Source organism: Streptopelia decaocto, assembly GCF_964273445.1.
Source record: "Streptopelia decaocto genome assembly, chromosome: 1".
Lineage (NCBI taxonomy): Eukaryota > Metazoa > Chordata > Aves > Columbiformes > Columbidae > Streptopelia > Streptopelia decaocto.
Window position 1 is genome coordinate 59,964,924 of NC_138663.1, and position 16,506 is coordinate 59,981,429.

At 41.3% G+C, this 16,506-nt stretch overlaps 1 protein-coding gene across 2 annotated transcripts in view; it reads right to left on the reverse strand.

Moving 5' to 3' along the window:
* The window catches only part of CHST11 (carbohydrate sulfotransferase 11), a 179,686-nt gene that overhangs the window by 95,257 nt on the left and 67,923 nt on the right, over positions 1-16,506 (reverse strand). For both annotated transcript variants that reach the window (XM_082059514.1, XM_082059513.1), the window contains exon 2: positions 5,373-5,458. In XM_082059514.1, coding sequence (XP_081915640.1) covers positions 5,373-5,458 — 86 coding nt within the window. The remainder of the gene's footprint in view (positions 1-5,372; positions 5,459-16,506) is intronic.

The window sequence follows — 16,506 nt, forward strand, 5'->3', positions numbered from 1 at the left end:
GCAAAGCACCAATAAGTTCTAATGTATTGTTCTTTAGATAAACCGCAGTATTTCTCTACACTCTAAATTCTACATCGGGACATCTGCATTGGTGTCTCAAGGAGGAAATTCAGCACCCAGAACATATATAAAAAATAAAAATAAAAATTAGTGTATAGCACTGGTGTATATTGCTGATGTAATCTTCTCACTGAAAATGGCAAGTAACTTTGGAGACGTATGTTTTTTCCCTCCTTTTGATGGATATAGTAATTGTCTGGTATCTCAGGCTCTTGTTGCATGATGTAGCTGGTGACACATGTAGACACATGTCTGGCTCAGGAAGCTCATGACCAATGGGTTGTTGTGCACTGGCAGAATATCATGAGTTGCTTATCCTTCTTGTAGTCTGTCCTGGTCACCTGCTGCAGGAGACTAAACACCAGGTGAGCTGGACCTTCCATCCTACTCAATGGTCTGTCCTTTGGTTCTTGTGTTTCTAAGAATGAGAAGCGGTAGCATACAGAAGCAAAGTGCACAGTGCCCAGTGCCTCAGGATCATCAAGGGTAGAAACACCAGGTTTCAGGCGTTTGAACCTTTGATTCAAAATGTTGTAGACAATGCATATATAGAGCTCAGACCACAAACCTCTGCCCAGGAACCAGTACAGTTGCTCAGAGTCATCCTAGTTAGTGGAAATCAACTGAAGATAGGAAATCACCAATGCAGATGAAAAGTAAATGATGTGGGGTGAACTAGGTGACGTTCACTGATGTTATCCAGGAAACCTGAGCCACAGATAATCACACAGCAGCTCCCAAAAAGGAGCATTTGTGGCCTGAGGTGACTGAGGATGTATGAACACTGTCTGCAAGGCAACAGCTCACTTTCTTCCCTTCACCTGGTGGGAAGGAGGGGAGAAAAAAAGCAGAAGTAATAAAAGGGTCGTTTTGGAATGACTGCTCCAAACCAGCCCAATACAATTTCACAAGACAAATGTAATGAGAGGTCCACAGCTCTGACTCACCAGGTTTAGCAAATCGCCAGACATTCTGGCTCCAGCTACACCAAAAGCAGCCACCTGGAAATACCTCTCCTCAACATAAAGAAATGTGTTTGAAAGGCCAAGTAAGAAAAGGCAAACAGCATGACCTTTAGTGAAACAGTCATGTGGAATCATGAATTAAAGTCAGGCAGTGTCAAAGTAGAAACTGAAACAAACTCATCCATGGATTTGGATCCTAATGAATACAGGACTGGATCTCTGCTGTGTTCCTCTCAGCAGTCTAGTTAGTTAGATCAAACAATGATGCAGCCTGTATTTAATCAGAAATAAGTGTTAATCTTGCCAACTAGAACACCAATTCTAACTTTAAAGATGCAATTTCCCATTCCTCTAACATTTGGTCTATTTTGGTTTGCAATTCCTTGTAATTCAGTAGCACATTCATTGCACCAAACAGATCAATGTTAACCATTAAAGTGTGCAAGCCTCAAGGATGATGTTGCCCAATTCTGAACAACTGGTGACTCCAGTTCATTGGCTGATCCATAATTATCTGTTATTTTGGGAGCAGTGGGCCTGTACACAGTCATGCAAATTACAAGACACAATCGTAGACATTGTCTTCTAAGAATATGTCTTGCAAATATTTGTTTACCCATATTCTTAAATTCCTGGGGTTTTGTATACAAAATAAAAACCCACCCAAGGTAAAATGCAAGCTTATGCCACATTCCTGGAAGGCTCTTCATCTGTGTTCAGTTACATCTAGTTTTTCTCCTTTTCTACTTGCTGTGTGTTGAATCCTCTTTCTCCTTTCATTTACAACTGTGTGTGAAGGAAAACAGTTCTGCTTAACAGAGATCCAAATTGGCTTTTTAATAAACTCATTAAAGAAATCGTCTGTTTCAGCCCTCAACATTTGCTGCAGGTTCCTCTGCACTTTATTACTAAATCTCTACCTGAAAATGAAAGGAAATAAAAACATAATAGGGTCTCAAAGACCTGCTGCACACTGCTTGCCATGTATGCAGAGACTACAGCCTGGAAATCCACTTATTCAGTGTAAATCCAGTTCAGTTATATTGACTTTTCAATCCCTCATGGTATATTAGTGCTCATGAAATATCTTGCACTGAAAGCCCTAGAGAAGAAATCCTTTGTGCACAGACAAATGCACTTCCGATATTCTGCTCTATTACAACAGGCAAAAGAGCAAAAGCATTGTTCCAGACATTCAACTGAGACATAGGCTTTATCATGGAGACTTTCCTAATTCAGTGCTATTTCTGTCCATTTATCCTCTCCATCTCCATCAAACATAAGAACAATTATAATCAGTCCACTACAGATTTGACTGCAATTCTAACATTCAGCTCCTACAAGCCACCAGAACACCCTTTCAGTCACTTCCATATCATTGCTACATCTGAATTTACTCAAGCCAAATCTTCCTTTCTGTTTTGTTTTTTTTTCTTTTTCCTTTTTCTTTTTTTTTTCTTCTTCTCTTTTTTCCCTTCCCCCTTTCCCTTTCCTTTTCACAATCATTTTGCAAGCCAAAAAGAGATTCAAGAGACAAATGATGGCATCTGCAAACAACTAAAACAACTCCATAGAAGGAAACAAACCAGCCCAGGATCAGCGAGGCTGTTATATGTCAACAGAGTAAATATCCACAGTCAAATTCTCAGCTGGTATAAATCAACCTGTCTCCATCTGCTTTTACGAGGGCTGTGCAACCTGATGCTGAACATACACTAGAAAGAAACCATATTCATGTTACACTACAGCATTTTAAATCTGAGAGAGTATGGACCCTATCTGACACCTATTTCAATCAATAACCAAAATCTCATCTCCCCTGACAGGGAACAGCCACAAAATCATGCACATGGACACATTAAATATTTTAAGTGTCCTACTCTTAAAAAAATCAAAACTGCACCTAGCTTGTAGTAATCCAAAGCCACAGCTGCAGGGCAGCCATGGCCAAAGTCTGGTGTTTGAATTATACAGATTCCTTTGAACTACAAGGAGAAGTACAAATATCTGCTTGATCAGCTCTGCTGTTCCTCTGAGGCAGCTAATCTGAGTGGCAAAGAGCTCCTGTGGCAGCACACACAGCCATCAGTACCCAGGAGAAAAACATGAGTCCACAGCACCAGGAGTCCAACAGGTTCTGATGGCCAAGGGTTAAACATCTAACCAGTGTTTCCATTATCTCTATCACTAAGAGAGACTTTGGCCAAAAATGTCTTCTTGCATATTTACTGTATGTTGAGTTCTGAGCTGACTGTACAAATGGCTGATCACAAGTGCTTCAGCAAGGAACCGTGGAGAAAGATGGGGGGACCAGTCTCTGTCCTTCCACCCTCACAACTGCTAGTGAATTCTTGAGGAGCAAGCACCCTACTTCCAAAATATAGACCAGTGTCTTATCTGCCACCTTAAGAAAGGTGAAATGGACATATGTTTGGGCAAAAATGGAAAAAGAAAGATGACCCACATACTTGAAGCGATATTCTAGGAGTCATCTCCAGTCGTCTTCTATGACAGCCTCTACTCACTGCCTTTTCTTGTTACTGTTTTCCAAAAATGCATGCACTTGCTTGCCTGACAATGCCAGTCCCTCTGGGACTGAGTGCAGCATGCCAAGCCCCATTCAAAAAGCAAACAATTATCAAGAACAACAAAAAACAAGAAAAACTAAAAACTTGGTAAGAACGGCTGTCACCAAGCTGTTAGAAACACTTCGGCGTAAAAAGTGTCATCTGCTTAGTACAACATTGGCTGCAAGAACTGCTGCGCTTCCTCAAACATTGACTTTTCTCGCTGGTTCGTCGGTGAGCCCAGAAAGGGACACTAATGGTTTGCTTGGTCAGGACACGCAGAAGGGAAGAAGCAGCAGTGGAGGAGATGCCAGCTGCATCCCCTGCTTCACAGAGCTCGGGAAACCTTTTCAGTTGGCAAAGCTTGCAAGGGCTCTGGTACTCTTCCATGGATAGGTATGTTCCTTTTGTATGGGGTGGCCTTTAATGATGTTAAAGGGTGAAGAGGTTTTGGCTGACACATAGCAGAGCCCAGAGAGAATAATTAGCCAGCCCCTTTTCCCTTACCCACCTTTCTTGAGCATCTGCAGAGGGTCTTCAAATCTAACCTCCAAAGGCTAATACTTTTCCTCTGTAGCACTGGATTGTTCCTCTTCAGGGCTTTTACATGAACTTTCCATTTACACAATGCTAACTCCCATAATGGCCAATAAAGACCAGTATATTAGTATGATAAACTCATGTTCCCAGCCATGCACAGAATTCAAATTGAATTAGAAAGTCAGCCTATATTCATAAAAACAACACTATTGAGCAAATGGAGCTTTACTGCACTTACATAACAGATATCCCATATCTTTGGGTTGTTGTCAATTCTTCATATAAATACTTTAAATCACTTAGACTTCATTTTGCACACTATATAGTGAGTCTCTTCACAATCAAATAGTATTTAAACATTCACTGCCTTGTTAAATCTAACAAGTTAGATTTATTGGGATAGTCACTACCCTTAATAGCCAATTTAGTAAACTCAATGTATTCATTGATGGATAAATATATAATAGGCAGTTGTTAAACCTTAATAAATACGTTTAATAGTCAGCTGGCATTTTCTCTCAATGGCAGCACTTCCTCTCGGCTGCCAACAGGAAATGCAGCTCCTGAATGTGCCAATTCAGATTCAGCCCATGCGTAGGGAATAAATTGATCCTGAGGAGTGAATGGGAGCACGAATTTCAGGTAGCTTACCTGCACAGCTTATCACAAAAAGAATTCTGGCTGAGATTATCCTAAACTCCCATCAAGACCGTCAGGTGTTAAATAGCACACGGTGCAAGGAAGAGTACGAGCTATTGTGTTTGTCTAGACAAGTCATGAAACAGGACAGGAAGGGCAGTTGGCTACCTCAAAAGCATATAAATGATATTCAGGTATTTTTATTTACTGCAGTTTACAGCCTTACCACACTCCTTGTTTCATGTACATCATGTCGCATTCCCTCATCCCACCTTGCCACTGTGTGTTCATCCATTGACACTTAAATTATGATGCCTTGGCTCCTAGCTAGGTCTAAAAGGCACCCTTTTACGGCTTTTAGGCACCTAAGAAAAAATTTTAGAGGAGTCCACATCATTAGATGACTGAAAACCTTTAAAAATCTGGCCCTCAGCTCAAACTATAGAACTTTATGGCTAAACTCTACAGGTCCCAGGATCAGTTCTCCAAGCTGAAGGCAGCTACTGCATATAAATGAGGAAAACCAGACCAAAATACCTTCAGGACAGACTGTATTTGTACACTGGACTGGGAAGTTTGATCATTGCCACAAGACACTCACCTGGGTGGGATTATACAGTTCCTGGAGTGGGCTTCTGGATCCTTTCCGGCAGCAAATGTCCATCCCAAACGGATTTCTACGCATTACTGCAAGGGGAAATTGAAATAATTAATACAGGTTAGTAACACTGGTTAGCGGTAACATATTGCAATACCTACAGCAATAAAAGATTTTCTGACAGATCAGGAGATTCTAGACAGTGTTGTGTCTTAATTCATAGTTTTATTTTTCCTAGAAATTTTCCAAGAGCTAAATGCTTTATCTATTGTGGAAGTTAAAAACAAAACAAACAAACAAACAAAAAAAAACACCAAACCAAACCCAAACAACCAACCAAAAACAAAACCCAAAACAAAACAAACAAAAAAACCCTCTCTGGTTGCACTCTTAAAAAAGCTGTTATCCAACAACTTCCAGCTTGGGTGCACAAAGATTCAAGTACAGCGACCAAAGTGACCCAGTTATCAGCAGTACTAGGTACCTGCTTCTCTGAGCATCAGGGAGGAGTTGGACGGATTTTTATAAGCAGCGTATCTGAGAGGCAGCATTTGGGTCTCTCTCCACCTAAACACAGAAGTACACAGGAACCTAATATTAAAACATCTTATTCCAAAGCTTTTGGCCTAACTCTCTGGTTTCTCCTAGAACAGACACTCAGCAGCACACAATGCATGTACAATCACTGCTGCACTTCTTGCTGCAAACTGTATTTTGCTCTAAATGTTGCAGCTGAATATTTGCCTGATCTGAAAACCAACATACACTGCGTTGTGCCAGTCAGAGACCAGCAGGTTTTCAAACCAAAGGCTTTGTCAAAGATCTGACTGAGGAGCATTTTGGATGATAAAGCATTTCCAGGCAAGACCTTGATCTCAGCGCCAGCAGGCACAGAGATCATCAGTTTCAACTCAGACCTTTGCTGTCTTAAACGTCTACATAAGAAGCCATTTGGCTCTGATCACAATCTATAGTCATGAGGAAAACAAGATCATGCCTGTGCTTCTAATATCACATGGCCCACATCCCCCTCTGCAAACATTCCTCTGCCCCAGCTTGCTCCACTTGTTATCAGACAATCATAGAATCACTTCGGTTGTAAGAGACCCTCAGGATCATCAAGTCCAACCATAACCTAACTCTAGCACTAAACCATGTCCCTAAGAACCTTGTCTAAAAGCCTTTTAAACACCTCCGGGAATGGTGACTCCACCTCTTCCCTGGGCAGCCTGTTCCAGTGCTTTACAACCATTTCTGTGAAGAATTTTTTCCTAATATCCAATCTAAACCTCCCCTGGTGCAACTTGAGGCCATTTCCTCTCATCCTATCACTTGCTACTTGGGAGAAGAGACCAACACACCCCATGCTACAACCTCCTTTCAGGTAGTTGCAGACAGCGATAAGGTCTCCCCTCAGCCTCCTTTGCTCCAGGCTAAACAGCCCCAGTTCCCTCAGCCGCTCCTCATCAGACTTGTGCTCCAGGCCCCTCACCAGCCTTGTCACCCTCCTCTGAACTCTCTCTAGCACCTCAATGTCTTTCTTGTACTGAGGGGCCCAAAACTGAACGCAGGATGCCCATCAGATGCCCACATCAGGCACTGCAGAGAGGGGAGGTTTGTCTTGTCAAGGTTTAATTAAGACACAACAAAAAGGGAAGAACAGTTGTTCCTGCTGGGAATCCAAAGGCATTATGCAGAGTCAGGCATGCTTGTACCACGATTTGTAACCAGAAACCATTGAAGTGTCCTATAGCAGCAGTTCTGAGCTGTACCACTTGCAGACACGATATTGCTGGCTTCAAGCCAAGAGTCGGAGAATACAGTCAAGTAATGTTTTAATAGACACGCAGTCATAATTGATGCATCAAATAGTATGAACCACAGAAAACTGTATACAGTTCTAATCTGGAAACATAACAGATTCCTCCAGTCACTTCATATATATACCGGTCACTTCACATACATGCTTAGTAAACAAACTGGCTAAGTTTTGATTTTCTTCACAACTAGGATAGTAATGTTATTAGAGGCTCTAATTTTAATTTAGATGTTTAAAAACCTGATTGATTAACTTCCAAGTATTTTAGCCATGCAGTCAAGTATTGAGATTTCTTTGGTTTTGTGCTAATGTACCTTTTGAAAAGTTAACTTAGCAAGTGTTTAAAACATTTAAAATTTTAAAAAGGTTTTGCATGAGTAATGTCAGCTTCCAGTGTCTGGAAGTGGTTTTAGGAAGAAAACACAAAAGTGAGGGTGTGAGGCATCCAGCTGTTGTTCTAACTACAAAGCTCCTGTCCACCCTGTCCCCATCTGGCATCCCCCTCCATACTCTTGTACCAGGAACTGGGTCCAGGGATGCTTCGAAAATTGTTTTGTAGGGCACTCACCCTTACCAGAAATCTTTCCAAAATGGAGCCTTCCAAGTCAACAGCAAACCACATTGTTTCCATTTAAAACACCAGAGCAGGGGGAAAGTGAGACAGGAACATTTCAGTGTGCCCAGGTCATTACACTGCGATTAACCAGGATCCTGAAACACTGATGCTTTGTTCCAAAATCAAGAGAATAATTCTAGTGTGGTGTTCCCTCGTTTATTACTTCACTTTTCATTTCCATTAAATACAGTAAACAGTAACATGCATAAATGTATCCCTTCCTGCTTCACTTAGCTAGCAGGTATCAACACAGCAACACTTTATATGCAGCACTAACAGCCATAAAGATTAAATTATTTGCACAACGTGCAAGGCTTGATTCCCAAATGTAAACAAACAAGAAAAAGCAACTGTCTCCCCAGCAAATGCTAAATGCTAATGTAGAACCTCAGTCACAAAAAGCATTAAATCTTTTTTTATGATTCCCAGTATTACTTAATTGGTTTGTTTTTTTCAATAAAGCCTTTAGAAGAAGACTGTGGAGTTAGCATAGCAACACAGCACTTGGTTCGCTGTTTATCGGTGTCAGGAACAGCACGCCCTGACGCAGCTGTAGCAGCACCTCTCTGCACACCTGGAAAATACTTGTGCCTGGAATTTAACTGCAGCATCGAAATAAAGGGGAATATTCCCCTTCCCTCAGCAGAAATCCTACTCGCACCTTTGCAAAATTGTCCTTAGGTGGATAACTATAAGGAATGTTTATATATAGTTCAAAACACTTGCTGGCATGTCTGTGGACAAACTCACCTCTCAGGGCTTCTGCAACCTGTTTTCTACCGTCTCATTCATTATGTGAATGACACGACCTTTGGGGCCTGAATCTCATCTACAGCAATCTGCAGTAAGAAAACCATAATATGGACGTTAACTGCAGCTATACCAATTTTAACACCACTTTCACCAAGACGCTGTCACACTATTGTGATAGTGAAAATTTTAAAAAAATCAAGGCCTTTATAATCACTGAATCTTCTTATTAACATAGTAAATTTACATTTTATGGCTTGAGCTGATCTCCATACATAATTACAGTTAATTATAATCTAATGATAAGTATTGCATATGCATGGCTCCAAGAACTGATTAAAAGATCACATTCATGCACACTGTGTGAAGCAGCTGACAGCAGCATTTAATGCCTTTAATGACAAAAGAGTAGTATTAATATTGCAACTTCAGCAAATTCAGCAGTCCCCTGAATTTAACTGTGAGCAACTGAACGAATTGCTAGTTAGTTACTTAAATACAAGAGCTGTAAGGACAAGAACTTTCTTCCAACTCTATGAATGACTTGTCCAAAATGCAGTCTTAGCCCATCTTGCTAAAATCTGTGGAATCACTTTTCATTAATTTAATAGCAAGTCCGGAGAGCATGTTACTAGGCACCAAATTTCCGTTTCTCAAGAGAGATAAACAGCCCTACTGAATGGAAGCTTATCAACGTAACACTGTGTATATACACACAGGGAGAACAAGACTACATGTGCAGTCCTTAAATTAGTTCAGAACAGGAGCATCCATGCACAACTTCTAGAAAACCTTATTTACATCTGCTAGCACCAAGAGCAGGAATTTGACCTGTGAATTAAAGTGCACTGAGCATGAGAACACAACACTCATCAATCAAACCTTCTTCCAGTGTCTGTGCAGAAAAAAAAAAGAGTCAAGAGGCTTTGCCGCAGTCTTGATCCATTAGATGGCTATGAATTAAAATGTAGATCCCTCAAATTAAAAACACGGTTTGGAAAGGTATGCTTTGGGAGCCTACCAAATGCTTGCAGGTCATCATCCAGGCCAGATATCCTCCGAACCTCCTGCCATGGTCCAAACATCGATGTGTTTACAAGCATCTCCACTCAGGTCACCTGGGTGCTGAACCCATGATGGCAAAGGCAGGGTTACAAGTGACACAGTAAATGCATATGGCAAAGCACCCACTAGATCTTGGCACCTACGAGAGGGGGTGTCACCTCCAACTTGCATTTAGCTAAAAATGCAAGACAACAGCACCTAGAATAACAGGCACCAGTGGGGAGGGGGAACATGCAGGCAGGCAGGTATGGTATAAAGCCTTTATTTTTATGTGTGACATTTCTGAGAATGAAGGTCATTCACATGGAAACATGTGAACCAGGTTTAAGTTGTCACCTCTGTTTAGCAGAAGACGTTTATAATATACTTGTTAATCTAAAAAGACCCTGTCCCAGAATGGGAAACCTCTGATATTCCCACGGGATGAACAACGTCAGGAGAAAATACTAAAAAGAAGAAGCCACATCAATACAATTTCTGCCTTTTTCTATCAGGGGACGTAGTGGCACTTCTCTAGGGAGATTACTGGCCTGAAAAGGTATGTGAACACTGGGACTATTGAAAGTGAAGAAAAAGCAGGGAGAAAATCATAGGAACCAAGTCTCCTGAAGACTTAAAATCAAAAATGTGACCTTCTCACAAAGTGTCAGAAAGGCACACAAAATAATTTCTCGCAAACCTCCACGGGATCAAGTCACAGAGAAGACTCTGCTGGAAGAGACATAATTGCCGCTTCCTCCGCTGGACTTACAGAGACAAAGTGACATTTCAAATGTCAGGTGTGTGCATTCGGCAGCCGCCTATATTCACTACCACCCTACAATTCTGTGAATGTCAGAGGCTCCCATTTCCAAGACTTCTGTAGAATAAAAGTTCCCCAGCTGCTATCTGGCAAGTATTTCCTACTCAGTAATACTCAATTTACATTGCTTGGGCTATTCTAATTACTTGCAAGATAACAAAAAACAAATGTAAAAACTTTACCTCTGTTCACTGCCTCTTAAATTAATTGTCTCATATTACAAATATTTGAGAAGAGTTCTGAGGACATATTAATATTTAATTTTTCATTACATTGGTCCTAAAGTACAAAGACAAAATTCCCTAATACAGCATTGCTTAAAGCTGATATACATAATTCATTCCACCTATTTGGGATACAAGTCATCCCGCTGAGGAAAAAGTATGCATTGGCAGCAGTATGTTGAGACTCCCATTGAAGATGGGATCCCATTCTTGTTTTAAAGAAAAAAGCTAGAGACAAGTTAAATATATTTCTTTTTCAGTCTGATTTATCTTCCTTTTTGAACTGACTTCTGAAAAATGACAGCACTCTGCCTGCTTCTTTTGGTTGAAGTACATTGCTTTCCAGCTAACACTGCTGTTCAACTGCCCCTAATTTCAGGCCAGGGTTAATACTTTCCAGCAAAGAACAGGTACATAACCCAGTACCTTTCTCCTAGAGCAACCTTAAATAACCAGGTTCGGGCTGAACATTCACCTAAACATCCCCTATATCCAACCTAGACAGAAAAATCAGTACCGCTTGGCCCAGGTGAGATAGCAGTATCAGAACAATTACATCTTCGGCATCTCTAGCTATGTTTAAGCAAGCTACTGCCTTCAAACATCCTGAATTTTTAAAGCAAAGTAAGAATAATTAATTATGCCCATACTGAAAGTTTAGAGATTCTCTTCAGCTAAAGATTTGGACATGGTTTGTCTTCCAAACTCTCACATAGACTTCTGCTATGACCCCACAGCAGCACAGAAAATTACTGCTATTGGATACATACCATGAAACATTGAAATACACATTCAAATACTATGCTAAACACCTTTTCAGAGACACTAAGACATCCATAGCTCAATCATAAGCATATACTTGCAAATGATATTATAAAACTACTGCTCCATCTGTATTGGCAACAATTACGCTCAGGGCAAACTGAGCTCAGGGCAAAAAAAAGCAAGGCTCAATTTGACAGTATTTTGCACATGCAGCACTTTCTGGGAGTTATTGAAAAACATCTGAACAACAATGCAGCTGCTGGTCCCAGCCAGCACAGGTTCATGAGGGTAAAGTCCTGCTTAACAAACTTAATTTCTTTCTATGAAAAGCTTACCCACTTAGTTGACCAAGGCAAGCCTGTCAGTGTGATCTTTTTGGATTTCAGTAAAGCCTTTGATACTGCCTCTCACAGTATCCTCCTGGACAAGATGCCCATCATACAGCTGGTAAACACACAATCCAGTGGGTGAGCAATTGGCTGACGAGCTGGGCTCAAAGGGTCTAGTAAATGAGGCTATGTTGGGCTGGCGACCAGTCACCAGTGGGGTTCCAAAGAGATCCATCTTAGGGCCAGTGCTCTTCAATGTCTTCATAAACAACTTAGTCTCAGGATTTGAGGGAATGATAAGTAAGTTTGCCAATGACACTAAACTGGGAGGAGCTGTCGACACTCTCGAGGACAGAGGTGCCCTGCAGAGGGATCTGGACAAATTGGAGAACTGGGCAATCACCAACCGCATGAAGTTTAACAAGGGCAAGTGCTGAATTTTGCACCTGGGACACGGCAACCCTGGCTGTACATACAGACTGGGGGACAAGATGCTGGAGAGCAGCTCTGCAGAGAGGGATCTGGAGGTTCTGGTCAATGGCAAGTTGAACATGAGCCCACAGTGTCCTGGGTGCATCAAGCACAGAATTGCCAGCCGGGGGAGGGCGAGGGCGGAGGTGATTGTTCCGCTCTGCTCTGCACTGGTGTGGCCCCACCTGGAGCACTGTGTGCAGTTCTGGGCACCACAGGATAAAAAGGATATAAAGGTATTGGAAAGTGTCCAGAAGAGGGCTTCAAAGTTGGTGAAGGGTTTGGAGAGGAAACTATATGAGGAGCAGTTAAAGTCACTTGGTTTGTTCAGCCGAGGGAAGAGGAGATAGAAGGGAGACCTCATGACGGCTACAGCTTCCTCACAAGGGGAGGAGGAGGGGCAGGCACTGATCTCTTCTCTCTAGTGACCAGTGACAGAACCTGAGGGAATGGCAGGAAGAGGTGCCAGGGGAGGTTTAGGCTGGAAATTAGGAAAAGGTTCTTCCCCCAGAGGGTGGTGGAGCACTGGAACAGGCTCCCCAGAGAGGTGTCATGGCCCCAAGCCTGACAGTGTTCAAGAAGAGACTGGACAAGCCCTCAGACACATGGTGTGAACTGTGGGGTTGTCATATCCAAGGACAGGAGTTGGACTTGATGATCCTTACGGGTCCCTTCCAACTCAGGACATTCTGTGATTCTATGATTCTTGAAGCATGAAAATACTCAGGGCAAAGTTGAAGTAAGTGACCCTCAGAAGCAGCCCTTTTCTAGAGCACGTCAGAGACTCTTGGACTGATTTTTTTGCAATTTGGAACACCCTGTCCACATAACTTTCAGACTCTTGGTTAAAATAATGCTGAAGAAGCTTGTCATTAGTAACAAGCCCGTTCTGCTTCAGGAAAACAAGCCTTCCATAATAATTGACAACAAGCTGCTCTGCAAGAGTTCAGCCAACTCCCAACTGCAGACAAAATCCGAAACTCAGTGACAAAGAGACTACCTCATTTCAAACTTCATTAAAATTCCTGTGCTCCCTTCTACAGACTAATCAGGCTAAGGACACCGAATGGTATGAAAGGGTTAATTTTTAATCAGCAACTGGGAGCATGAGGAGTGAATGCAAATGCTGTCACCCAGCAGTGGCTCCAGAGCCTGAGTACGGAGACTTTTACATAGCTCCCCTGGCAATGATTTATGAACACTAATCCTTCAGCAGCGGTTCACAAAGATCCACGGATTGATAACATCTTGTGACATCTGGGGCCTTGTGCTTTGCTGCTTTCAGCTCAGGATTTTAGACTAATTTATCAGTCCTTCATCTGGAGACCACAGGTACAAGGATTTATGACTAAACTCTTGTCTGGCCTCTTTTGTTTTCTTAAGGCAAAACTGCAGGTTTCTTTGATGGAGCTTGTGAGATCTATTTTTAGAAAGTAAAAATCAGATTAGGTATTGTATATGACCATGCCAAAGTCTTAAATGCAGAGAAGGAAGTAATTCTTATTCCCTACATTAACGAAGAGCCAGATTTTTTGCCTTATACTAGATACTGACTAGAAACACAGGGTTTTACTCAGCATGAGAAACAACCAAAACCTGTGGCCAGAGCACCTTACCCTGTGTCACACCTCTCTGCATCACAGACAAACCAGAGACCCTACTGAGGAGGGTGCTGCACATACACAGCAAAGAAACAATCCCAAAATCTGGATGTTTTAGAGCCTCACTTAAGGAACGGGGATGCTAGATTTTAGTTAGCAATACTGATTCATTGATTCAACATGTCCATCCTACCCTCCCCTGATGTTCCCACTCCTACTCATGTACCAGAGGGACATACTAAAATAAGACTGTAGATGGATACCAAAAAAGTGAAGGATGAAAAACAAAGAAGAGGTCACATCTTAGTGAAATAATTATAGCTGAGTTAAGCAGCAAAGTCACCAGTTATGGGACCAAGGACCAGCAAAGTAACAGTCCTCAGTTCACGGATCAGAAAAACAGAGGCAAAGAGGTTAAAAACTTCCACAAAGTAAAGTAGCTGCTACAGATCAAAATCATTTTCGGAAGTGAGATGTCTATTCTAAGTGACTCATTTAAGCTTCTACAATTCACAGAGCTGCAGCTGCAGAGACGGGTCACCCCACGTGCCTCTGGAGGTGTCCCACCTCCTCTCACCAACCACCTAGCCTAGGTGGGTCGATGGTTGAAGTTACATGAAATAAATCCTGGCACGGCAAGGAAATGAATCTTAACATTTGTTTCTAAGCTCTAATCACTAATTATGAAGGTTGTAAATGTCTTGCAAAGAATAGAGGGATGTTTAATTACTTTTTGCTTTAGACAGATTTCTAGAAATAAATTTGTATTTTATCCTGTTTGTTCTCAGATTATCATGGGGATGGGTTTAATTGGGCACAGTGGGGAAGTTAATATCCTTGGGTGAAATTATGCAGAGACTTAGATCCTTGGCCACCCTACGGACATTGCATGTGGCATAAATTAGCACAACATCTTTCCTGTTAATGAACAATGAGCAACTTTTTTCCAGTATTTTTTTTTTTTAATGTTAATCCATATGGAATTTCTTCAGAAGTCTCAAGAAATTACCCGCAGGCCTAAATCAAGAGACTTTTCCACAGGCTTTACTTCTCACAGGAGGAGAGCTCTGTTTTGTTTATCACACACAGGCATACACTGCTTTTGATGCACTAAGTTTTTGTGGGTGCAAACTACAAACCGTATTAGACTTGGTCAAAACTTTTCTGAGATAACCTTGTTTTCTCCGGCACAAAATGAAGATTTGGGGGTACCAAAGTATTTCACAGGTCAGTTCTGGATGGATTGCTGACCACGTCAAGCTGCCTGCTAATCTCTGTGCATGTCCTGGTTTACACCATCCATCAGCAAAGCCAGATGTCCCAAAATGTTGATCAAAACAGTTTACTTCTTTCCCAGAACTATTTCTAAGTCTTTGTAAATAAAAAACTCTTTTAAAAAAATTTATCATTCACATCAACTTAACAAATTCTTTGTTCCCTTTTTTTCTTGCATTTTTTTTTCCTCTCAAACACATATTTCTACAAAGGAGGTAAGAAAATAAGGAATTGTGACCAACTTTAACTATATGTATTTGACAAACAAACATTCGTATTATGAATCTGCATGAAGGAACACTGTGGATTCAGTCTGTCAAAATACAAAGAAAAGCTCTCTTTCTGGACATTACACTTTTTCTACTTTTTGAGTAGAAGTTAGCCATGCGTTCTGCAAAACGAGACTGCACTAATCTCAGAAGTTTGGAAAAATTCTAGTGAAGCTTACCGGTTTCCAAACATGCCTCCCTCCAACTTCTAGATATTCACTGTAACCACATCAGCAGGCACATCTGCTGCTGGGTTTTCTTTACAGCAAAGAGCTGAATGCTCTACTCTGTTCCTCTTATCAGCCTAGACTTCAAACCTGTAGATAGTTGGCTATATCCCATCTCTCTGATGCAAGTTCAAATGAAAACTGTGTAGATGTAGGTCCAGGGGAAAAAAAAAACCTACATTTGCATTGTCATAAAATAGTGAGAAACTACATTTCTTCTTCTGTATTTCCGACTACTTTCATTACACTGTCAGTACCAGTCTACTTAACAAACATGATGCATGAGCTTGCTCAAAGAGAAAGAAAAAAAGGAAAAAAAGAAGGAATGAGAGAAAAACCTTTAAAGGATGAAGGTTTCTTTAGAAAGCTGTAATTTTAAAAGCATTTATCTTGAATCATGGTCAAAATGAGAATGACAGCTGCTGCAGCTGCAGTCTATTTGAGCTACTGTTTCTTTGCTGTTCTTCAACAGATGTGCATTGAAGATGAAACACAAAATCATATTTGCTATGGATATACTCAAACATACAGTATGTCTTCTCACAAGCCAAGCAGAAAGGAAAATAGAGCTGCAGCAGTCATTTTAACCCAGAGCAATGAAAGGCTCAAACTTTTGGTCTCCGTTTGAACTTCAGGCAGAAGTATTGCACAGACACAGATGCACACCTGACCTGACACAGACAGAAATCAACTGCCGCAAGTGATTTCTGTCTTAGAGACAAGCCCAGATGGATCAAGATTTACCACCTCTGCAGCAGTGCCCCTGGTATTTTTAGTGTGATCACATCCTTCTGATACTTTACTGTGATTTCTGAACAATAATTTTCTTTACAAAAGAGAATCACTAAACAATTTGATAAGCGGGAAAGAAAGTATGAAATCCTGCAGTAATCACTTCCAGAGCAGTCACTCATTATGGCAAAG